Source organism: Chlamydotis macqueenii, chromosome 5 (assembly GCF_036417535.1).
Source record: "Chlamydotis macqueenii isolate bChlMac1 chromosome 5, bChlMac1.mat, whole genome shotgun sequence".
In the NCBI taxonomy this organism is placed as follows: domain Eukaryota; kingdom Metazoa; phylum Chordata; class Aves; order Otidiformes; family Otididae; genus Chlamydotis; species Chlamydotis macqueenii.
In genome coordinates, this window is record NC_141560.1 from 4384697 (window position 1) to 4409597 (window position 24901).

At 45.4% G+C, this 24901-nt stretch overlaps 1 protein-coding gene across 10 annotated transcripts in view; it reads left to right on the top strand.

Annotated features, from left to right (window-relative positions):
* KTN1 (kinectin 1) overlaps nucleotides 1-21058 on the top strand; it is a 75248-nt gene extending 54190 nt beyond the window's left edge. For 3 of the 10 annotated variants that reach the window (XM_086748445.1, XM_086748447.1, XM_086748446.1), the window contains 17 exons: nucleotides 106-143; nucleotides 1118-1208; nucleotides 1312-1380; nucleotides 1790-1827; nucleotides 2754-2844; nucleotides 4922-5008; nucleotides 6853-6942; nucleotides 8017-8097; nucleotides 8571-8660; nucleotides 8750-8842; nucleotides 10203-10274; nucleotides 10734-10817; nucleotides 11012-11095; nucleotides 13452-13535; nucleotides 14864-14956; nucleotides 19393-19516; nucleotides 20544-21058. In XM_086748445.1, the coding sequence (XP_086604571.1) occupies nucleotides 106-143; nucleotides 1118-1208; nucleotides 1312-1380; nucleotides 1790-1827; nucleotides 2754-2844; nucleotides 4922-5008; nucleotides 6853-6942; nucleotides 8017-8097; nucleotides 8571-8660; nucleotides 8750-8842; nucleotides 10203-10274; nucleotides 10734-10817; nucleotides 11012-11095; nucleotides 13452-13535; nucleotides 14864-14956; nucleotides 19393-19516; nucleotides 20544-20548 (1314 nt within the window). In that variant the 3' untranslated portion in view covers nucleotides 20549-21058. The remainder of the gene's footprint in view (nucleotides 1-105; nucleotides 144-1117; nucleotides 1209-1311; nucleotides 1381-1789; nucleotides 1828-2753; nucleotides 2845-4921; nucleotides 5009-6852; nucleotides 6943-8016; nucleotides 8098-8570; nucleotides 8661-8749; nucleotides 8843-10202; nucleotides 10275-10733; nucleotides 10818-11011; nucleotides 11096-13451; nucleotides 13536-14863; nucleotides 14957-19392; nucleotides 19517-20543) is intronic. The other 7 variants (XM_086748448.1, XM_086748451.1, XM_086748452.1 and 4 more) reach the window with 3 other exon arrangements.
* The last annotated feature ends 3843 nt before the right edge of the window (nucleotides 21059-24901 follow it).

Below are 24901 nucleotides of genomic sequence, written 5' to 3' on the forward strand. Positions count from 1 at the left end.
TACCTTGTAAGCTGTGTGGTACTGCTGCTAGTGCAAAGAGTTGCTGATAATTTGAAAGCTTAACTGTGCCATTAGAATGAGGTTGGGAATTACTTTGTTTTTCAGGTAGCTGCTGCATCCCAAGTCCAGGACCTGGAGAGCCTGTGAGTATGCTTCGTAGCAGTTTCTCAAGTGCCTGCTGATAATATGCATTCAGTGCTGAGGTTTATCTTAAATTGGAATGTATGAATTGGTTTCAAGAATTTTACGTGCTTTGCTAAAATAAGCTATTAGTGCCGACAGACGTACACCAGCCAGCCGGTCTGGCGTCCCTGCCTGACGTCGTAGGGCTCTACTAACTAGTGAAACTGCTGCTGCTTCTTGTGTCTAGTGATAATTTCTCCTTCTGTTTAGCGTGTTTAAAAAAGCGTGGATTTAAGTGCCTGTGGCTGAGTTGGTAAAAGCAATGAATGGATATGGTTTGCCATTTTCAGTCTGAGATGCAATAGCCAATTCTCCAGCTCGTGTTTTATGGAGAAACGCTGCCAGACTTTCCTCTGTTTTGATTCTGCTTTGTCTGGCTGCTCTAAGTCAGAGGAAGGTTGTATGAGACTGTGCCAAAAAGGGCTCTGTCTTCAGTGCAGCTCTTGTAATGTGCTGCCCTCCCAGCAGGGCTCCTGTATAACCAGTACATGGTACCAAAGGCAGCCTCACCTTTGGGAAATAGTTCCTGGCACCTTCAGAGCCAGCTGGCTTGTGGGATTTGCTCAGGTGGTCAATGGCTTCTCTCCCACTTTGGCTCTGAATGGTGTTGAGATCAGCTATGACTAAATGTGTTTGCTGATTGACATGTGAAATGATGAGCTTGCTTCAGGCCAGTTCTTAGCAGGTGAGTGTTTGCAATGCACGTTGTTGCAGCTGGCATGTAGTTTTGTTAGCTTTCTTGGTTTAGAGCCATAGTGCAATGATTTCTTCTCCATGTGTGTGTGCGCTCTCCTTCTGGCTGATTATTCTGTCGAGCATAGAAAATATGTTTATCTTCTGCTGCTGAAAACTGTCCTAGCTAGAGTGTCTGTCCCTTTTTAGCATGAATCTTTACTTTAACCCTTTTTTCTTGCTTTCTAAACTATGTCTGCAGATTGAAAGAGGAAGAAGAACAAATGAAGAAGTTGAAAGCTGTAGTGGAAGAAAAAGAGAGAGAAATGGCAAGCCAAGTAAAACAGTTGCAGGTGAAGTTTTAATAGAAGGGTCTTGTGCTGTAAGAAGTGTATGTATTATGATTGTATGTCCGTATGTATACGTGTGTATATGTTGTCTCTTTTCTTTCAACAGGATGTGCAAAAGGAAAATGAATCTTTTAAAGTTCAAATTCAAGAATTAAAGCAGGAGAACTGCAAACAGGTACAGCTTCTAATTGCAGTGTTACTGAGCGAAGCCAAAGGGCGGTGGCCAAAGGGCGGTACCTTGTGTGGATGGCGTGGAAAACCAGCAGCTGTACTGACCATGCAAATCCAGGGACAGCTTCAGGGTTGAATTGCACAAAGACAGCTCTTCTGGCTGTGGCATATCTGTTCAGCCTTGTCCTCTTTCTTATTCCTGCTGTGTTCTTGTCTAGCTTTCCACCGCTGTCTTTACACGCTGTATCACAGCCAGGGTTGTTCTGGTGCAGGAGGCTGGACAGGGCTCCCTCGAAGGCCAAGAGCGCAGCGGTTTAGTGTTGCGGCAGTGCCTGGTTAATAAGGCAGATCACGCCCTCTGCATCTCTCTTTGCTGCTGATCTGCTCCTAATGAGTTTCTGATCTGTTTGTAGGCATCTCTGGCTGTCCAAAGCGAGGAGCTTCTGCAAGTGTGAGTACTGCCAAAAGTTGAATGCAGTAGATAAGTACTTCATTTCACTTATTGCTCAGGAAATTTAAAAGATGAAATAAATGCCAAATGTACAATATTAGTGTGTGAGAAGTGGCCAGTAAAAAACCCCACTTTACTATCTAATAAAACGTCAACAGAGAGATTCTGCTCACGCAAATAAACCTCAGCTGCGGTCTTCTGCAGACAGTGCTTTCAGTATGTTGTGCCCACAACGCAAGCAAGCCGTGATTGATTTAGTTTTAAATGCATGCCAGCTCAGCTCTGTATCTGAAGAGTTAAATGTTGGTGTTTCAAGCAGAAGTGACAGGCTTTTTTACTGGAACTTCAACTTAGTTGACGGTTGTTGTTCACATTATAAAATCATCTGGTAGAAATCTTTTCCCAGGGAAAATCTCAAGGGTAAAAGTGTGATATAATGTAGAGCTGAAGTGCAGTAAAGAACCGTGTGGAAGCTAATGCCACACTAGCTTACACTGTGCTACACAAATTGCCACTGTCATGCTTTTTTGGCTGGCTGAATTATTTTTCTTTTAAGTTAAATGACTTCTAAGTTGTGGACTAGGTGCTTGAAAAAGAATGCTCTTATCCAGCACGCAGTACCTGTTCTGTAGCATTGTACTAGCGTGGGCTGGCTGACTTATCCTTGTCTAACACGCTGCCTTTCTGTGGCCTTGATAAATGTCTGCAGATGCCTGTTGTAGGCAAACAACAGCTTTACAATGGGCTTTGCTCTGGCAGCCGGCAGTTCACAGAGCAGTAGGAATCGAGCGGTACTGCCAAGTCAGTGAGAGCAGCTTTTCAAAGTGTGTGTGTTGCTGGAAGGGAAGGCAAGTTAGTGTAGTATGCTTCACTTGAAATTTCTTAAATGTCTCCTGACTTGTTTATGATTCTTTTTGCTAATTCAGGGTTGCAGGGAAAGAGAAGGAAATCGCCAGTCTCCAAAATGAGCTCGCCTCTCAGAGAAATGCTTTAGAGCAACAAAGGAAAAAGAACAACGTAAGGATATTCTTCCCTCACCCCTCAAAAAAACCCAAAACCAACCCAAATCTCAAAGAACAACCAAACCTGTGTGCACAGCATTCTTCAATGCCTAGGCCATTCTGCTAAGAAAATGTTTGACAGTTGTCTGCTGTATTGTGTCCCCTGGACACTCCTCTCCCTCTTTTCTTGGGAGTGACTAAGCATGCTTTACTTTAGTGCTCCAAGTTTCGTCAGCTCTTTGAGTTGATGATGGGAGAAGACTTGCTGCAGGACACATTGTGCAGCAAGTTCTCAGACTTGGATTCAAGCCTTGTTAGCCCTGTTCAGAAACGCATCCTCTGCCAAGGGAAGAAGAGGGTGTTTGGGGAGGGAGGGTGGGAGGATGAAGGGGCCCCGTGCTCTGGTTGAGGTATGGTCCTTGTGCGTGGACACAGGAGGGTTCATTACCTTCAGGGCTCTTGGATCTGACTTTTCCCATTCCTAAGAGTGACTAATCCTGATCTTCTGAAAGTGGTGAAGGACAGGACAGTGAGCCTTCCTTTACAGCAGCTGCTGATGGTGCATTATGGTTGTTTGGGGGTGGAAGTAAAGATTGTATCTTGTATCACAGAGGTGTGGAGTTACCTCCTTGTGATACATTACCTGTGCAGGGCAAGGCAAGAGAATGGCGTCTTTTAAGTTATATGGAAGAAACTTCTTAAAATACGGGGTTTTTAACTCTCCTAGCTCTCCTTGACTCTAAGGGCTATTGCCTGAATACCATGCAGTAAACTTTATTGATTAAAAGTGGGGCAATGTAAGGGAAGATGCATAAAGGAAATATTGATAACGTGAGCTTTTGAGTAAGTATTGTGTCTTAGCAGCTGAAATAAAGTAGTGGGAAAGTGGCTGGGTTTTCTCAGAAGACAGATGAGCTGGAAAGGTAGAACATATGTGTGCTTGTTTCCTGGGGAATTGCAAGGTCTGAGTACCCTTTGTGGTGCAGGCAGAAATCTGGCTGCTGCTAAAGGCAGAGCATGTGCGTAGGTCCCACCTTTCCACATTGCAATTTTATCCAGTCTTGTTTTTGTGTCCTGGGAAACAGCCCTCAGCCTAGCAGGTAAACCGAAGTGGTGAAGTAAAACTAATGTAGGTACGTGCTAGGGTTTGGATGCCACATTGCGTGGTGAATTAAAGAAAAATAGCATACAGCACTTCCAAAATAGCCCTTTGCTAAAGCAGATTGCCCTGAGGGTTGGAAAAGAAAAATAAGTCCTGGGTACCATAATCTCCTCCACACAAGGCCCACCATTCCTCCTGGATAAGAGCTGGCAGACTCTTTTTATAAGAGCTCTCAGCTTTGTAACTGAGCTTGCATGTTGACGTCTTGTGGAGTACACGTTTGATGACCTCGCCAAGAAAGATGCAGGAGCATGGCACGGTGGTGTTTCCATGCGGATCTGGGGTGTGCTTGCCACTGGTGAAATCCCAAAAGCTCCCAGGAGGGCACTGGTGAGCAAACCAGTTTTCTTTGGGCGCAGTGGAGAGACCTGCGTGGGTGTCAACCAAGGTCTTGAGCTTTGTGTTTCTAAAATCAACCCTGGTGTAGTAGGTTTGGGCTGAGGCCCGAGGATCTGCACAGCTGGATCTGGTTGCAAGATCAGGGGCATAAATGTGTGCACCTCCATGTGTACTGGGGTCCGTGCTGGGTTCTGCAACGCGACATGCCTAACCCTCTGTTGTGTGATCTGTGGTTTTGGTGTCTGTGTTCCTCACTACTTTTGAAAACTTCCCTCTTTCTTCTTACAAGTGCAGTCAAAGTGTGGGGTCGCTGTAGCCATACGCTCTGCAGTAACACTTGGATCAGTTTTGGATATGGGGACAGGTTGGGCAGAAATTGGCTTATTTCCCCTCCCCTCCCTTTCATTGAAACTCGTTGAACATCACACTTGTTTTTGCTAGTGTATGTCCTCTTACCCGGCCAAATCATCTTGCAGTAACCAGCATTTAAATGCAAATGGTGGAATGTAATGCAAAAATAGATCTCTGAAGTAAAAGCAGAAACAGTTTGAATATTGGCTGAACTGAAATCATTCTTTCTAAAAATGATTAGGACCTTCGGAAGAAAAACTGGAAAGCCATGGAAGCATTGGCATCAACTGAAAAATTGCTGCAGGACAAAGTGAACAAGACTGCCAAGGTTGTAATGTTAACTGCTAGAAACGATGCGTTAAGCTAGAAGCGGATCTGCAGCTGGTTCTTTTAAGTGAAATGGAGGCATTTAACTTTTACTGCAATTTAAATAGTCTGTTCTGAGTGATCATTCATATACTCTCACCTCTGCTTCTTCCTGTTGTCTTTTAGATTTCTTTTATGGTTTTTTTAATCTTTAATTTGTGGGCATGCTGATTTTTTTTTTTTTTTTTAATTTCTGTTTGTATAATTGTTAGAGCTGTTGTGAATTTTTTTTTTCTTTGTGGGGAGCTCTAAAATAACTGTGCTGGTGAGCAACCTGCTTTCATCTACTGGGCTTTTGCTGTGCTTGAAGAAATTTGTTGGACCCATGAAGAACTAGGACTAAATTATTATTTAAAAACCTGAGAACTTCTCAGGAAAACGGTGTCACCGCAGCTGTGAATTTCCTCCTTGGAAGCATATGAAGCTCGACAGGTCCGGTCATAGGCAATGTTCAAAATTACACAGAGTGTGAATTGCCCTGAGAGGAGCTTGCGTTTGCTACAAGCCTGATTCGGTGGTGTCACTATGCAGAACTCAAAAACCCATAAAAATAACTCCAAAAACACAAGTCAGGTAGCTAGAAGCAGAGGAGCTCTGGTTTGGGATTGTGTTTCTGTGTTTAGGAGCCATCTCCGCTCTTTGCTTGGCCACACGTCTGGGGAAGTTGTGTACCTGCTTTTGCCGTGTCCTAACGCCTGCCTGCTTTCTCTTGCAGTCAGAAGGCTTCATCGAACAGCCATTTGCCACTTAGTGGTTCCTAAATTGCTGAAAACTAACACACTTAGCACAACTTCACAACCTAATGTCTCCTGTCTGTTTCTGTCTCTGAATCTCACCGTACTAATGCCGCCAATCTCTTGCAGCAGAGGAGCTCGGAGCATCAGTGACACTGATGTCAAAGAACAAACCAAACCCAAATACGAGTGAAGGATTTTTTTTTTTTACTGCCTTCTGTCCAGGGTTTCAGACTTCCTGCTTTTAAACTTAAACGGGAGCCTGAGTGTCATGTGGCTAAATTAAACCAACCTGCCACAAGCACAGCAAGCAAATATCCTGTGCCTGGTCTGCTTTTAATGTTAAATAAATGGAACGATGGATCTGTGGGGCCTTTGGCTCTGTATATTAATATTTGAAGAGCAATAACAAAGAAAACCTGGAGATTGTCACACAGCTCTAACAATTATTTCCCATTGCATCCGAGCTTGGGGAAGGAGGATGCGAGGGTCTCTCTCTCTCTCTCTTGAGTAACTAAAAATAATACTTAGAAGATATAGTATTGCTTTCTTGGCCTGGTTCAAATGTGCATTAACGCAAAGTTTCCTTTTGACTTTAATTCAGTGGTTTTGATTTGGTGATTTTTTTTTTTTTTCCCCCACCTAAAGTTGTTTAAAATAAGTATGGATTTTAAAAATATTGTTGGTTGATCAAATTTCTTGGTTTTGAGATTGCTCAGCGTGAGTGGCAGGGCTGGTGTGATCTGTGGATGCAGTTAGCTCCGTGTAGTTTGTGTTGTGTTGTGAACAAGTGATGGTGTAATTCCTGTACAAACAGGCTAGATTGGAGGAGGGTTTAATGAAAATAACAGCTTGAAAGCACAAACAAATGTGAAAGCCAAATTCTGAAGCAATTCAGTGTCAATTTTTAAGCAGTTTACTGGCAATTTTAGAGACTGTAGAGCCTTTCTCACTTAAAAAAATGATTTTTTTTTTTTTGGGGTTAAGGAAGTTACTCTAGGCGTAGAAGAGGCTATTGGCAGATCCATGGAGTGTGTTGCCCAATTTCACGCAAGCCTTTCTCTTGGTTTAGGAGAAGCAGCAGCATCTGGAAGCTGCCGAGGTGGAGACACGCGAACTACTCCAGAAGCTATTCCCTAAAGTCTCTCTTCCTTCTAACATGGTAAGAGAAGGAGCTCTTTCTACCCTGCTGCTGGGGAGCTCTGGTCCTGCTGTGCTGGGAGATCTGGAGCGTTTCCCTGCAGTCTCCTCTGCCCCAAGGTTTTGGCAGTGGAATGTGAGTGTCGTCTGCTGGTGACACTAGCAGCAGAGAGGCGAAGCTGCAGATGGTTACTTTAAGAAAAGTATTTTTTTTTTTTTTAAAGTTATCTTGGTTTCTTTCTACTGCCCCAACATCTGTTTCATATGCCTGTGTTAACTTGTGTTTAGCTGAGATCGAAAATTTTCAGGGGCAGATAAGGCTTGCTGTGTGTTTGCTCGCTGTCTGGCACGGTGGGGATCCATATCTTCCCTGGCTGCTGCACAGATAACGGCTGGCTCCCCTTTCTAGAGGGGCTGCGCTGCCTCAGTGGCAGTTAATACAGTTCAGGAGGGTTTGTTTTATTCCCAAAATACCTTTTGAAGACCACTGATTTCTAATTCTTGGTGGCTTTCAGTTGTTTGTGAGGGAAGTGCATTTGTATGATTTAGGCTGTGTGAGTGATGTGAAGTGAGGCTAGAAAAATGGGATCTGTGTTTCATTTGTAATGTCTAGAGGTTTTGAATATTCATATTTAAAATTATTTTCAAATCTGCTAAAGTTAGTCTCCTGATGAGCTAGAAAGAGTTTTTAAAAAGACTGATTTTTGTAAGGTTATAGAACAGTCTTCCTAATAAGGTCCCTGGAATTACATAGCAAGAATCTGCTTTAACTGCTCAGGGATTTTGGGAAAGATTCCCTTAAAGTTTTCGCATGTAGAGCCTTGACACTTGCAGAGAGCCCTCTGTCACCCAGTTGTATTTCAGCACTTCCAAGCCCCCGTGACCTGTGCGTGTCTCATAACCTCGTGCTCCTGGACTGCTGACCATCAGCTTGGCTTGGCTGTGTGTGGTACTAACAGAACAACTGCTGAGTGGTAGCTCCAGGGAATTAGGGGACTGAAACACTGCTCTGTAAGCCTGCAGTTGGGAGGCAAATGTCATGAAGAGAGATTTATTGAGGTTATTCTCAGCTTTAACCGAATATGTTTCCCAACAGAGTCATAGTGAATGGATATGTGGATTTGAGAAGATGGCTAAAGAATACTTGAGAGAGGCTTCAGGATCTGAAGACGTCAAGGTAGGCACACACAAATGGTGGACAACTTCCTTGCGTATGGCATAGCATATTTTTCCAGTATAAATCTTGCAAATTGTGCTCTGGATTGTGAAGTTCAGCTTGGCAAACAGATGACAAGAAAACAGTTTTATAGATATTTGCATCGTGGAAATCAGAAATGTGTCTGCATCTTCAAAAAGCACCTTGTGGGGCTGTGAAAACATTCATGAAATTCAAAATCCCTGTTCCCGTTTCCAAGTAATTGTGGGTTTTTTTAGGTGACTCAGAGTTACTGCAGTAACTCGTATAAAGTTTGTGATTGAGTTTTGGGAGTTGTAGGTGAACATTGCGCTTGCTGTTTTCTACACGTGGGTTGGAAAGACAGAGCTGCCAATGTGAATGATACCAGCTTGCTTGTTGAAATGAGATGAAGAATAGAACTCCAATCTGTCAGCTCAGACATGAGTCTTCTGCTCCCTTTTCACCTTTGCCAGGCTATGGAGCAGAAGTTGAAGGAGGCTGAGGAAACGCACCTGCTGCTGCAACTGGAGTGTGAGAAATACAAATCGGTTCTAGCGGAGACGGTAAGCAGGACGCCTGGTCGCGTGTGCCTTGTGATGTTGCAAGCTGTTTTTCTTCTGCTGTAAGCTTTCAAACTCCTCTCTCTTCATAGGAGGGGATTTTACAAAGGCTACAGAGGAGTGTGGAAGAAGAAGAAAGCAAATGGAAGATAAAAGTTGAGGAATCACAGAAGGAGCTTAAACAGGTATTTCTGAAGATCCGCTTTTTGCGGCAGCCAGGCGGTTTCTGCTTGAAGTCGCAGAGGGTGTTGGAGCGCTGTGAAGGCAGGTGTAGAACAGCCCTGGCTGCCTGGTTTGATGTCTGTGTGACCAGTGGATGAAAAAGGTGAAGTCTGGAACCGGTATAACAGGAATGATCCCTCCTTATAAAATTAGGATTTTTGGTGCTCTGACACTTACTTTCGTGCTAAGAGTGATTTTTTTTTTTTTTTTTTTTTCTTTGAACATACTTCTATTTAAAAAAAACCTAAAAAATGGATGAATTGTTGTATTTAGATTTGTGTGGCTATTCCTCTTGCCATCTTTAGAGAAGCAAGAACAGATGAACAGCATAGGTGTAAGGTCTTTGACCATTATGACAAGTCTGTGTCAGTCCTTTGCAGGCGATGCAGGAGGCAGCCAAATAGCTCATTGTAATATTAATGCTGACAGGTTAGGAAGCCAAAGATTCAGGAATGTACATGCGTACCATCCATGTGCCCAGGAATACATATTTTTCTGATCCTGGCAACTCAAACTGTGTTTCTGTTAAGCACCTTTTTTTTTTTTTTTTTCCCAAAGTCCACTTCTGAACAGATACAGACTCTTTGTGCTAAAATCTAAATATCATATAATCACAACAATTTTTTGGAAGCTGTTAAAATACTCCTTAATCCATTACGGTCAACTAATTACACTTGAAATTGCCTGCAAAGCTTTCCTTTTTAGGAAGGCTCTGTTGCTGGCAAAAGTAGTGAGAAAAAAGCCTTTTATGTTTTTTCCTAATCTAGAAGTAAAGTAGGTCAAACTGCTTTTTTCAAAATAAATTATTTCTAAAGTACTCCTGCTTAGTAAATTCGAGTGCCAGAATATGAGCCTGGAGCGAACAGACAGATGATTTATAAACATCTTGTTTGAGGGGCTCATGAAAGGCTGTCAGATCTTGAACTATAGATGTGCTGCCGTCTGCTATACTTACGCAGCCTCTAATAAGGCTAAATATGCTGAATTTGGCGATGTGTGGATGAAGACAGCCTTCCCTGTTTAGGAAAGATGTTTCCCTTACCATAACTAATGGACAGCTAACTTAATCCTTGTATTCCAAATCATTTAGACATCTAGATTCTAAATATGTCAGAGAACTTGTTTTGTTGGGAGAAGGTAGGAAAGGTGTTCTGATGGAGACTCAGAATATTGAATTGTTTGAGTGAGCGTCTTATTTTATTCAGTCACTGTGACTTCATCCTTAATATTTTTAAATCGTAGAAGCAAGCTCCTGTTTACACGGAGAGTTCATCTTAGACCAACCCAACTAAATGATGTCTTTATCTTTCTTGAAAACTGCAGATGCGTTCTTCAGTCGTTTCTTTGGAGCACGAGGTAGAGAGGTTAAAGGAAGAAATCAAAGAAGTTGAAACTGTACGTGCAGGTGGCTTTTTTTGTCTTTAAAGCTTTCTGTTACTTAAAACGTGATTTAGGCTTATGCTATAGCTCTGAACTTCTTAGGACTTTCCTCCTGCAAGTAGTGCAGCCTGTGCTGCAGTTTGAACTGAATCTTTTGGCTAGTGTTTTTAAGAAGCAGAGAAGCTGGGTATTGGAGATTTTTTTTTTTTTTTTTACTTTTGTACTCACCCACTGGGGCTCTTTCTTTGTGAGACTGAGTTACTGCTTGTTGATGATCTTGGGCTTGATTCTTTTTTCTTGTTATCTTTTTGAAATGTAACAGTTTAAAATCTGTGCTGTGCAATCACTGGATTTGAAGTGTTTGCTAAATGTCATGGAATATTTGATGAAATTAATAGCTAAAAATAAATCAGAAGATGATACTGCAAGAAGGCGTTGAAAACCTCCTTTTTAACTCTGTTTTTCTGTTTCTAGCTTAAAAAAGAGAGAGAACATTTGGAAAGTGAACTAGAAAAGGCAGAAATAGAACGATCTACTTATGTTTCAGAAGTCAGAGAGGTAAAGAGAATTGACCAAACTGTTCTTTTTCTTTTGGTTACCAGTTGGCTGGCAAACTAATCTAATGCTTAGCCCCCGTGGCTGAGGAGTTTATATGCTTGTGACCTTAGAGTAGAGCGACACACTAATAACTGAGCAGAAGAAAAGTGGGCATCCTAAGGAGACAAATCCTAAAACTCTAAACTTCATTTCAGCTCAAAGATCTGTTGACTGAATTGCAGAAAAAACTTGATGATTCATATTCTGAAGCAGTAAGACAGAATGAAGAGTTAAATTTGGTAAGAAGCTTGTTCTCCGCTGGGCACAAACTAGACTCCCAGCATACTTATGAAGCGGAGACTTATTTCAAATCCTGTCTGTTCTGCTAACCTCTTCAGCTTGATATTTTTGTCCATTGCAATCATTTATGTAGTCTGACTTTTACAATTTGTCTCTTTCTCTGCTCCTAACAATAGCATGTCTGGTTCTTAAGACTTTTTCCAAAGTCTGTAAGACTTTCATTCCTGAAACTTCTTGAGAATCAATGTTTTACAGCGTAGACCTACGCAACAGCAACTACAATGTCCTTGGAACAACAAAAGTTGTGCTGTCATCGATTTAACTTGAGGATTGTTCTCTCCCCTCTGCCCCAAGCTTTTGAGGATGCAGCTGTGGTATCCGTGCTCTGACCGTGCAGAGCCTTTTCCATCCTCCTCTGTATGTACAGAAATTGGCCAAAACCAACGTTAGATTAATTCAGGGTACCCAGCCCTTCAGCAGCTGGCATCCTGATGTGGCTGAATAGCTGTGCTGGCTTGGTGCATGCACTCTGTTAGTGTTTTTGGCTAGCAGTGCTATCCAGTCAAAACCTATACCAGGTTTTCTCAAGAAGGAGTTGGATTAACTGAGGCCAGACCTATGGACCCAAAGATGCATGGTTTTCCGGTTTGAGTCCTTTCACTTCTTGTTTGTTTCAGTGACATGTTTTGGTTTTTTTTTTTATGGCTGCAGGAGCAGTCAGATCCTTCCTCTGCTTGTATCTGAGCGGCACTTTCTTGCTTTTGAGCCAGAATCAAGGAAGGTTGTCTCTGTCAGCATGTCTTTGGTGGGTTTTAGAGTAGTTGATGGGACAACTTGAGCTGCTGACCTCACTGGGTTACTGCCAGTAATTAACAGGGTTAAAATAGTTGATTTAAAAAAAAACCTCACCGCAATAACAATCTGCTTAAGTTTAATAGTATGCTTGGCAAGTCTGGTACAGCACTGATTAGCATCCTTCCTCAGCAACCAAAGTCTCTCGTTCTGAAAGTGAGGGAAATGGGAATTGAATGCATATCTTACAGTTAATCAGTAAACGCCAACCTCTTGAATATAAGAGGCAACAGTCTATTATGTCTGTAACAACAAAAGCTTAAAAAGCTGAGCTCCCTGCTAGGGCAGCTTGACTCGGCAGTCTCGTGATGTTGTGCTGGTAGAGTGTGAAGAGCTGGTAAACAACTACCTTCATGCAAATAGCTCAGGAATGCTGTCCAGTGTATTTGAGCATGTTTCTGCAGTAGGCAGGAGGCTAAAGGATAGAAATGATGGGATTTCAAAATGTATTTCCCACTAATTTATAAGGTGAGCAAGGAGAGAAGCTGAAACTGCAGAGGAGCTCAACAGTGCTTCCCCAAAATGTAGAAAACGGCATCCATCAGTCCAGGTGCCCCAAAGCAGGGAATCTTCCAAGGGTGAGACAATACAATGTGTAGATTTGGAATCAGTTAGAATTCAGGGCTCTGAGTAGCCTATTGTTCACTTCTTTTAATCTCCTGCTGGCTCCCAAGAAGATTGACAGCAGGAATAGTGAACATTAGCACAGTGCACTTCAGAGGCACAAATCCAGCAAAATTGGCACTCGAGCTTCTTGTTAGCACTCCTGTTTGAGACTCAAGCCTTAAGTGCCATCGCTCGTTCTGTACGCTGTGTTGAAGAGCGATCAAAATATTCTTTAAAAATGTTTGTAGCCTTTGGAAGGCTGTAGTTTAAGGGCAGCCAGTTAAAGTATTCATCCCTCTTCACTGAAATAACTTCACTTTTTTTTTTTTTTTTTTTTTTTGGATTGAATCTAAACAGAATCTACAACTTAATATACCCTTGTCAGTGATTCATGCCTTGATGTGACATTAACAGACTGGTTAAGTCAACATAGTTGTATTAAGTAGTGCTTTATGAAGATGACAAGTAGAGCTTTTTAGTTTATTCAGCAGCAAAGTGACTGTTTAGCCTGCATTAGGAAGATGACAATCTGTATTTTTGCATATTTGCCATGAATTAAGTTGAAATCTGGGCTGACTGGTGCTGGAGAGGCTTACGTACTTTCAGTATTGCTAATATTCCTACCGACAATATAGTTTGAGTTGAAACCACTTGCAGTCAAGCTGATGCCAACTATGTCTTTTCTTCTGTAGTTTCCATTCTTTACATTTATCTTTACAGATGGAGTCTCTCTTCCTTGATTGTCCTTGTAAACCTCATCATACATGTTGACTAATCCAGTGTGTGCAATAATTGTTAGTAATCTTGCAGTCAGTGTGCGCTGGGTTAATCCGTGGGACAGACAGATAAAAGCTGTGTGTGTGAGGGAAACGGATTTTCTTTGTTACTGTTTTGCAGCTGAAAACACAGCTAAACGAAACACTATCGAAACTCAAAGTCGATCAAAACGAGAGACAGAAGGTAGCTGGTGACTTGCCCAAGGTAAGCAGAGCCCTCCAAGAGCTGCAGATCTAAATGTTACTGAAAACCTCAAGGTCTGTAGTTTTGCAGTCCTGTAAAATTGATGATTTGAGTGGCTTGAGCAGACTGCCTGCCTGGTGGAGTGTCTTGCTCCACTCACTGGTTCCCCAAGTGACTGGGACTGTGGGTGTAAGAGCTCACGCAAGATACCTGCATGATCGTGAAATGATAAAAATGCAACTAACAGCTCTGTTTAATTGCCCTTCTCGAAAAACTCTGTTCATGATAATTTTATGCCAGTGGGAACAAATAGTGATTTGGGGCTGACAAATAATGCTTTATTTAAAGAAACCCAGCCTAACAAAAAGCCTGTCCCACAGCCCTACACCCACACCGCAGCCTGAAGCTTTTAAATCCAGTCTCAAATGACAGTGAGTTACGAGTTGGTTTACAAGCCATCTGCCTGTTTGCACATGGTTACAAATTGGCTATAACCCAGTAGACTGCAAATCTTTAAAGTTAGCTCTGCGCAAGCTTGATGAGACAAGCAGGTGGGTTACCTCTGCTCTTTCTCAGTGGCTGCTCTTGCAAGATGGATTGGAGTGGGAAATCTTTACGCGTGAGAGGTCTCAGTGCTGTCTGTCACCCCAGAAACGAACCTTTCGCAGGAGAATTGATAAATGGAGACAAGAGTAGCCTGCAGAGTGGCTGAGCTCTGGCTCCAGGCTGTATAACACCCTCTTCCTTCTGCAAGAGGTGCATAGGAAGGAAATTGGGCTGCGTTCTTGCAGAGCTGGAGTGTGGGGAGCTGTTGGTGGGGCAGGTCTTGCCCTGGCACCAGGGACAGATGGTCACAAAAGCACTGCTAGGAGGTGAGAAGACGAGGGAGACCTGGTGCAGTAAGGTGTTTAAAACGTTTTACTCAGGACAATTATATTGAATGTTGAGATACAAAGTGAGCCGTGCTGATGTCCCTGGTTCATGGTACATTCTGTAGAAATGCAGATCTATGATTGGGCTTTTGGAGACCTGCCTGCGCTGTTACTCTTGCACAAAAAAATTTCCTGCATAGTTTTTACCTAATAACTTGACATGAAACTATTAAAGCTTCACTGTAGAATTGCTTTCAAATGCAGGCAGGCTGACATGCAGCATGCTGATTGTAAGGAGACATGTCAATCTTGGCAAATGTCTTGGTCCCCTGGGCAAATCTGGCATAAAACAGATTTCCTCCTGAACAACGATTTCCTGTGTCTCTAGGACTCTTGGAGAGATGGGGGTTTGCTTCTTTTTGCTAATTGTTGTGCTACCTCTGTAATTTTTTTTTTTTTTTATTTTCACCCCTACAGGCTCAGGAGTCTTTGGCGTCTCTAGAGAGAGAAGTTGGAAAAGTTGCTGGGGACGCCAATGTTATTGAAAACAGCGATGTTTGCACAGAGTCGGTGAGTGTTACTTGTGCTGCCCCTGAGCGTGGGCTCAAAAATCTCATGCAAAGTGTGAACTTTGGGAATTGAGGTCCAGCAAAGGAACAGGACATGTGCTTCTGATGGTAAATTAAGGCTTAATGAAACTTCCTGTCCTACAGCTTGTCAGGGTTGTGTCCTGAAGCTGTATCCTGCGGATGGTGACATCTTTCTAAGATGGGAGTTCTGCTGTCATCTGGATTGTGACCTCTTTCCCATAGCTCACATTTGTAAGGGGGAAGGGAAGAGGTTCTGGACATGAGATCTGGGCTTCTAAAGGGTGGTTGGTTTGGTCTGGGTTAAAGTGGCAAGAGTTTGGGAAGATCTCTAGACTTGTCCTTTCAAGAAGGGAGGCCAAAAATAAACCTGCTGGTTACTAAATGAGCTTAAAATATTAATTGTTGGGTTGGCACTTGCTGAGATCTGTAATGGCAAAGGAAGAAGGCAATCTTGCATGCCTTGTAACACCAGGACAGACAGTGTCTTGCCAGAACATTGACCCTCCTGGTCCTCTGCAGCTGTGGGCAAGAGCCTGTCCTTAGCCACTGGCGGGTGCCTGAATGCAACTTCAGCTGGTCCTGGCTCCTGGAAATTTGCGCTGACCTAGAGGTGGTCCAGCAGCAAAATCTTTACTAGCCTGAGTTTCGCTAAGGAAACTTGAGCACTGCCTTCTGCTGTGGGTGGGCAACTCTCCAGATTGGTGGTGTTTTTGTATCCTCCAGTAACGGCCTTGCAGTTGCAGGGTCTGGAATTGGGTGGACTGTGGCTAGAGTGGCCTGTTTTCACGCTTGCAGGTGACTTGCCTGAGCCTGTGGGTTACTGTTTGCACAGATGATTTCTGAACTGTTTGTGTAGCTGCTACTCTGAGTGCTGGCCCTAAAAAGACACCGCCTGTACAAGTGCTTGAGTCGCAGCTTTGTGACTGGGCTTCTCCGTCTCTGGAAACGAGAGCTTTCGCACCAGCTTCAAAACAGCTTCAGCAGGAGGCAGCTGGGGAGGGGAAGGCTAAAGCAGATACTGTCCCAGCGCGTTTTCCACAGTTAAGTGGTGTCAATGGAGCTCGTTAGCCATTTTCTTCTGATGGAGAGAGTGCAAGGAAACGCTGCCGTTTGAGGGCAAGAGGAGCGCTTGCTGGTAGGACAAATAATTTATATTGACTCCTTTTGGCTGCTGAAAGTAAGCAGCTTTGTCAGCTGGGAGAGGAAGCTCCTCCAAGGAGTACTGTAGAAAAGCCTTTGCCTTTGTAGTCATTAGCAGAAATGAAATGGTTTTTCCAGAGCGATCAGTTGTGGATGCTGATCGACCCTCACGTTGCGGGCTCTCTGTGTCCAAGCCAGAGATGTCCAAGCTGCCTTGGAGCAGCTGGGACTGCGAGACCACGGATGTCGCAACCCTGTGAGCTGCTTTCCTGGGAGGAGAAGGTAGATCTGCCGAGCCCTCTCCTGTGTTGTTGGGAGGAGGCCAGCCAGTGGTGACAACTGGGTGCTCTGCGTCCCTGTCTGCAGCAGGCTGGGGAAGAAAAGCTCTCCTCAAACCAACGCCAAGCTGCTTGCCCTCCTCTGTGCCTTTATGGCTTATCTAAGTGGTACATCAGAACAGTGATGCTATCAGCCACGGCGTTTTGTGACAATCAATTGCCTGGTGACACCGGTGAGCCCTCCTGAGCTGGGTGCCATTCGATGTGCCCTGCGGTGGCCCGAGCACGCTAGTTTGGTTTAATTGCTTTAGCCTTAACTTGTGTAACTCCTCTGGCTCATGCGTTGCTCCGCTGTAGCTGCGTGGGCACGTTGTGGAACCCTAACCAGGTTTCCTCCGGAATATGCATTGCTTTATTCTGAAGAGAAGTGTGGAAAAACAGTCCTAATAAACCTGTAATTAAGCCTTCATGAGTAAAAATGTTAATTGTCTAAACAGCACTCTGACAGGTAGCCATTGGCAGAAGCTGGAATTAGAACATTCTCTTTATCATCTTCCAGAAGCTCTCTTTACTGCCTTTTTTTTTTTGTCAAAAAAAACCCCAACTCAGTCTACCCAGAAGCCTAAAAACTCAGCTTAAAATAGCTCTCAGATTAAAAAAGGAAGTCCTCCAGCTGCTTCCACCTAGCAACAGCCTCTGTCTTTTTAAGAAGGACCTGAAAACACATACTCGAAAATGAGCGTATTTGTTCCTTCTGAGGACTGGAACCAACCCACAAAATTGAGAAATGGTGCTTGCGTAAACCCTTAAACACATTCTGTGTTTTTTCTTTAGACTCCTTTTTTTTTTTTTCCCTCTAAAAATAGAGCATTTGGTTTCTCTAATCAGCTTCCTTGTCACTTATGGGACTGGATGATGACTAAAGGGTGCCTTTTAGTACGCTCTAAGGAAGTAATTTACATTCGGCTGCTTGCTTAGGCAGTAAACTTATTTTGAGGCTTATGTGGAAGCTAATTTGCTTTTCCCCCCAAATCTGTGTAAAACCCTCCCTCACTGAAAACTGGAAATGCCGTATGTGTAAAGCACAGCGGAGGGGAATCTGTCAGTTTGGCGCCTGTCAGAAGGGACATCCCAACTCCAGATGTACCCCGGAGGTTTTTCAGACTCCTGCTTATCCTGGAGATGTTTGGGGAGTGCGTATAAACTTCCAGGGAGCTGAACTGCAGAGGGGAAGCGTTGTCTTAGCTACCAGATCTGTGATCGCTGTGGGTTCCCTGCTACCATCCTCTTCCTTTCTTCATCCCCAAGACACACTTTTCCCCCTGAATCGTGGAGAGTACAGGGCTGGGGCACAGCAATGGCTGCGTAAGGCATCTTGCGCTCCTGGGTTAGCAGAAGCCGCTGTCTGACTGCGTTGAGTCTAAATCTGTCGGTAACTGGGCAGGATTGTCCCCAGGAGGGTTGGGGATGTGTCTATAATTCATGAGTGAACATTAGTGAAGCCACAAATAGAAGGGAGAGGAAGCAAACAAGGTAGAGACGAGCTCTTCCCCGAGGTGAGGGCTGAGAGTGAATGGAAAGGCTCCTTGGTTGCTTCTGGTCATGGTGGTTTCTGCTCTAATGCACGGGCACTCATACCTGGCTCTGTCGGTCCATGGTGCGATTCGTTCGGCTGCTGGGATGCTAATTGCGTTTGCCTTTCCGCTTTCATCAACCCCTATGAGATTGTCAAGCCTGAGAATTTGCTTAGCAGACCTGATTTTCTACTTTAATAAGGGTAAAATAGGTTAAGGCTGCTTACCCTAATTCCCAGTGATTTTTTTTACAGTAGAACAATGTTTACCAGTTGCACGCAAGAGCTTTGCAATATATTGTTTTGCTCTCTTGCCTCAGCCCAGAGTTTTTTCTGTTAATGGAGCAGGTGGTTGAGTTTGATTTACTGCCTGCTCTGCGTTACAGCACGTCTAGCGGCGTTCCCAGCCAAATGGGAGCTGGGAAAGTGGCCCTCTCTGAACTCGCTCTAATTTCCCTGAAACTCCAGGGAGAGGTTTGCGACAGCGTTGTGCATCAGTCTCGTTCTGTTCGTAAAACCGCGTTTGGCTGAGGCGGAGTTGGCCGACGCTGAGCGCTTGCGAACACCTCTGTGCTCGCGTTGAGAATTGGATACTTCTGTACTGCTGGCACCAAGGCAGATTTGCAATTTAACAGCTAAAAATAAGCAAGGGAAAGCTCTCCTGCAGGCTACCTGCACATCGTGTCATGGGCTGGATAAGGAGTGGTAACGCGTGTTGTAGATGTGGAGTTCTTTGTGCGTCTCCGGAGGAGCTAATCAATAAAAGTAATAAACCAAGGATTCTATCGTCGTTAGCTCAGCTAGACTGACTTTGCGGAGGAGGGCAGGCAAGAGGGGAAGAGTCCGTTTCCAGTTGTGACACTTCCCTGTTAATAAACTACAGAACTCCTCAAAAAACCCCCACGTATTTTTATTTAGAAAAAGCAAGCTCAACACTTTCATTTCAGAGCAAGAAACCAGTTTTCTAGCTCCTAGTAGCTTTCTTGTTTCCACTTCTCCGTGTTGACTGGTGCTTAGACTGCTTTGTGAAGTCCTCAGCCAAGCCTGGGTGTCACCGGAAGCAAGGGCTTGGAGCGGGGAGTAATAACTTCTGAGGCTGGATCAGCTGTGGTTACGAGCGCAATTCCTGGAATCAGCGAGTAAGTGGAGTCCTGGGAGGGAGGGTGGGAGCTGGAGGTCAGTGATGCTCTCGCCAGCGTTTGGCGTGTGCAGGTGATTCCCTGGAATGGAAAACAGCTTCTTGACTTTGAACCATGTTCTCTTTAAAGGTGGCCGTAACCCTCAGACTTAGAAGAATTGTTCCCATCTGCACAAGGAGTTGTAATTTTATATGGAGGAGCTAATTCTAGGCTTTCTTGGTAATTAGATTGTGAATGAGTTTTTAATGATTTCCTTTTTTTTTTAATTTTTTTCTCCTTCTTCTAGGAATTGACTGAGAAAAGACTAAATCCGATGATGAATCTTAACCAGGATTTAGGTCATCTCAAGAAGCTGCTGGTGTCAGTAAGCCAAATGCTGTCAAAGGGACGAGAACACTACCAGCTACTAGGTAGGTGCCACTGGTGGCTGTCCGGAAGGACACTGGTCTGTGATGGTGGGACCCTGTTCAGAATTAACAAGCCCAGTGTCAAAATCTGAAACTATCTGTGCGTAATTCATCAAAAGCTTCTGGTAGGCCCTGGATTTGTCCCTCTCTGGATCCACGCTTCGGTTACCTGGGTCTGATCTTACATCTCCGTGTCCCTCTCTGGGCATGTACCGTTTCCCAAAGCTTTGTAGCAGGTTTCCCAAAGCTTTGTTCTCCCAGTGCCTGTGCCTTGTTTCCTTCTTCTCGGCAACACGAGCAAAATCCCTACACTTCCATGCTCTGGTTGCTTTGGGAGGGCGGATATGAAGTGACCCCCTGGGCTTTCACTGAGTTGGCGGCAGTGGCTTGCTGTGGTCGCGGGGATACGAGTATCCAAAGCATCAGCCTGGTGTGGACTCTTCATCCAATTCTAAACACACAAGCATGGCTTTTATTTTAATATACAGCCAACTTGGAAACCTGGGCCTTTGTGGTTGGCTTCACCATGCTGATAAACTTCTTAAATGCCTCAAATTTAGCTAATGCTTGGATAAACTCGAGGCGCTGAACTTTCTCAGGAAGCTGATGCGGCTTGCAAGGGGGGTTCGGTTCGGTTTGGGAGGCAGTACAGCCTTGGCAGCAAATGTGCTGCTGCTCTCGTCTGCTGAGGATGGGGAATTGCTTTTTTCCCAATTTGGGTATTTTTTTCCGCTCCTGCCTCTGTAACATGGTGTGGGCAGCACAGCTGGACCTCAGGGCTGGTAACGGGGTGTTCATGGTGGGGTTGAGCGCTTGGTGCGGGTGGGAGGAAGGTGTTGGCTATGCCCTGGCCTCTGTTCTGGGAGGCTGGTCCTGCTCAGCCTCTGCCACCCCAGCTTGTTCCCCTGGGCTTCGTCACGGGCTGACACTAACGAAGCGCCAGTTGAAGTGCTGGCGAGGTGTGGATTTGCTTGAACACTGCCCTTGAGAAACTGCTCGGCTAATGCGGCGCTCTGTGTTTCTCTTGCAGAATGAAGTCACGGGGGAATCGTTAATTTGAGGATAGCAGAAGGCATTGTATTATATTTTGCCAAATTAAAGCCTTATTTATGTTTTCACCCTTTCTACTTCGTCAGAAACACTGAACAGAGTTTTGTCTTTTCTAATCCTTGTTAGACTACTGATTTCAAGAAAAAAAAACCCCAACTCTGTAGACACCTCCAGAGTTTAGTTTTATAATAAAAACAAACCTGTTTGGATAATTAGACCTTTACATTCCTGGAGAGACAGTAAACACGTAATCTTTTATCTTATTTTGCTCAATAAAACTTGTTCAGAAAACTCCGATGTGGTAAAGTCACCGATGGGCTATAACATTTTAATACTGATGTTGTACACTGTTTTACTTAATTACATTTTTGGGATTAGCTGCCTCTGACTTCAACCTCAAGTAAACACTCCTTTTTTTTTTTTTTTTTTTTTTTGGTTGCTAATGTAATCAGTTTTTGTAATGGTGTCAGCAAATAAAGGGATGCTATTATTCGAGGTGTTTCTGCTCTTCTTTTCACTGAACATGGGTGACTCAGGTGAGATTTCCACCTCTCCCCTCCCTGAAACGAACGTCATGCCACACTCTGTGTACTTTGTTTTTGGGCAGAAGAGGAGGCACAAGTTTGAGAAGAGTTTGAGTGTGGGACAAGCCTGCCTGGCCACCAGCGGTGCACAGAGTATCTCCGTTTGCCCCAGACCTGCCTCCTGGATGGGAGTCTGGTGGAAGGAGCCTGGAAAAGGAGTTGAGTGCTTTGTTACTGGGTGCTTCATTGGGAACAAATGTGGGGAGGGTCTTTGGGACAAAGCTTCTGGGGGTGTGGGGAGATCAGGTGGCCACCCTCTGCTTTGGGTTTTTAAGTGTCTTGGATGAACCCTTCAGTTCTGCAGGAGGTTCTTCAGTAAGAAGGTGAGATGTTGGTTAGTTCTTGATAACACGTGAGGATGTGGCTATCTGAGGGAAGGCAACAAAACAGGGGCCAAAGTGAATTAGTTGTAGGGGTGAAATGGTTCAAACTCCTCACCCCGAGCTTTTCATACTCTTGCCTTTGTGGGATTTTTTTTTTGTTAATATTCTGGTCCTTTGTCACCACCTGCCTTGGCCAGACAGGAGGTGAAATGAAGAAATTTCTTCCTTACATGGGCCCATTGGTTTCCTGGGTGATGCAAGTCCTGTTGTTATGAAATAGCTCAGAAGAGGGAGAGAAAATGGAAAAACCTGTGTTTCTTCACAAAACCTCCCCTTGGGTTTCAACTGTAGCCGTTAAACCATCATCTTCCTTGGAGGTGTTACTTCATTGAGTGAAAACTCAATGCCATTAGTCTGTTCTGTAGGTGGTTTGGGGCAGAACGCATTTCTAGTGCCAGGGACACCCTCAGCAACTAGATCCAAGGAAAACCTGGACCCTGGGGGGTCTCCACACTTGTCCAGGTTACGGTCCTTTGGCAGATGTCTAGACACGTGATTTTTAGGGTAAGTAGCAGCTTAATGGGTCCGTGCAGGTTTGACTGTTTTGAAACTGTTTGAAACTGAAACTGTAACTCACAAGCTTTGGCGATGGTACTTTGGGCTGGGGGTGATTGCGGTCCTGCCCGGCTGGAGAGTCTCGTGGCCACCCCAGCTCCTCTTTGAAGCTCTGTCACTCTGTGAAACACGTGGTCGTGGAGGCAGGTGCTGGCTAACGGTGGTCGTGTGGGAGAGCAGACCTGAGTTTCTGTTCTTGTATCTGCTTTCTAGTCTGCACTTGGGTGGGAGCTCGACCTTCTCCTGGATCGGATGCTCCCCTTTGGGCTCCTCCATGCATCTGCGTCTCGGCTATGTTTTTGCTCCTCTCCTTTCCCCTTCAGCGATGGGCAGCAGGGAATCTTCACAGGGAGCTGTTTCCCATCCTTCTTTGCTCACTGGATAACAATTCTCCCAGTGTCTGTGGGTAACTGGTCTAGGGCTGCTCAGAGCCTTTCAGGCAACATCCCAATGAGAACTGGGGTCTCCAGGTAAAGCGACGTCCCTTTTTCCTCAAAAACATGGCTTTGCAAATGCTGATGCTGCCCCACCCAAGGAAGAAATGCTCCTGGAAGGGACGGCAGTGCTGGAGAGCCCCTGGGTGCAGCCTTTGGAGGAACGAAGGCAATGGGAGGGTGGAGATGGAAACCTGGCCGTGTCTCCAGGCTCTCGATTTTCTGCTGGGTTAAGCTGCAGAGCAGGGGGGGGAAGGTGCTGCTGCGGTGCTTAGTTTAAAAGAGGAGAGATTTGCAGCATCGTTGCCTCTCCCTCTTGGCAGAAATCCTCCCAGGAGAGGATACCAGACCGTTTGTTTTGAAATTTAAGTGCAGGCTTTTTTTTTTTTTTTTTTTTGCTTTGGGAGATGTGCGGAGGTGTTAAAGGCAACTGTAAAAAGATCCCTGAGAAGCCCAGCTGAGCAAACCCCCATCCCCTCTCTGAAGGGTGAAGGGAGGTCAGGATGGTTCCCCGGAGCAGTGGGAAGGGGGATGGATGCTGTTTCATCCCCGTGTCCTCTCCGGCCCTTGGTACCATGCGGCTGCTGGCTGTCGCCTCTCAAATTTGGAAGGCTTTAGCTTGCTGATTCGGTCACCGAGAAATCCCTCCTGCCCTGAGCATCTGCCGAGATAAAATGCGAAGATAAAAAAAAAAAAGTGGATGTAGGGGAAGCTGATTCATCAACGCGAAGGCAGAGCTGGTACTTGGCGTGTTTCCTCCGCCCGCCGCGAGCCGCAGAGCTTTGGCCCCTGGTTTCCAGCCAGGCCCGGAGCCGCAGCCGTGGCCGGTTGGTCCCTGCCCGCGCTAGAGGGAGACAATAGCTAATGGATACAGGGCTGCTTTGCTTGGAAAAAAACCCAAACGGGGATGTTCAGATGCTGGCAATGGAAATATATATTATATATATTTTTTTTTAATTGCATAGGGAGAAGCTGTGCGACGTGGTGCTGGCTGTCGAGCGTCGCTGAGCCTGCTGCATGTACAAAACCGGCTTCTCTCGCTTTCTCCTCTTTATCGGCCCCTCAAATGGAAAAGGAGAAAGGCAGGGGGAGGCTCTGAGCTGTTTACTCTCGCTGAAGTTGTGCCGCCTCCTCTTCCTCGCCAAGCATGAACCTCCCACCCTTTCCCAGCCGCATCCAGCAGCCACAAGCAGTGGGTTGCTCATCCAGTAGCTGCTGCCGGGTTTTCTCGGGCAGTGACTCACTCAGCTGTTTCTCCTCGCCATTAAAAAAGAAACCTCATGCAACTTTAATTCAGCCCTGAATAATTCCAGGGATTTTGCTGTAAAACCCCTCTGCAATGACGCAGCTGTGTTTTCTCCCCGGGGCTGTGGGGGGTGCGGGTGGTCTGTGCCACCGTGCTCCCCGTGTCCCCCTTGCTCGGTGCGTGACCTCGGCCTTTTTCTGCAGCGCTCGCCGTGCCGGTCGCGGTCAGCTGTGGGTTTCCTTCGGTCGTTTGCTGCCCATGGAGGCTCTTGCCAGGCTGGTTTTGGCAGGGCTCTGCCTCATGTTGGGCAGTGGGGTTATACTGGCGAGGGGGAAATCTTCTGCAGATCTTGGTGGAAGCTGTGAGCGGGGAGAGCTGCTGCTGGCCAGGTGGGAGTTTCTAAGGAAGAATCCAGAGAAACACCATGTCTGCCTGCTTTGGTGGCTTCAGTTTCCACCCAGGAGCTTCCCTTCATTGCCTGGACCTTTTGATATACTCAATTTGTTTAGTTAAACATCATAGAATCATACAATGGTTTATGTTGGAAGGGACCTTTAAAGGCCATCCAGTCCAACCCCCTGCAAGGAGCAGGGACATCTCCAACCAGATCAGGTTGCTCAGAGCCCCGGCCAACCTGGCCTGGAATGTTTCCAGGGATGGGGCATCCACCACCTCTCTGGGCAACCTGGGCCAGTGTTCCACCACCTGCAGTGTAAAACACTTCCTAGTATCCAGTCTGGATCTACCTCCCTCTATTTTAAAACCATTGCCCTTCATCCTGTCACACCAGGCCCTGCTGAAGACTCTCTCCCCATCTTTCCTGCAGCCCCCTTTAGGCACTGGGAGGCCGCTCTCAGGTCTCCCCGGAGCCTCCTCTTCTCCAGGCTGAACAGCCCCAGCTCTCTCAGCCTGGCCTCACAGCAGAGCTGCTCCAGCCCTCTCATCATCTTCGTGACCTCCTCTGGACTCACTCCAGCTGGTCCATGTCCTTCTAGGGGCTCCAGAACTGGATGCAGTATTCCAGGTGAGGTCTCACCATCATCTTCCAGCAAACTCTTCTCCATGGGTCCAGCCTGTGCCCTGGCTGGAGGGGAAAGGTCTGGAGGAGAAAGTTTCTGGTAGGGCTATGGGATGCT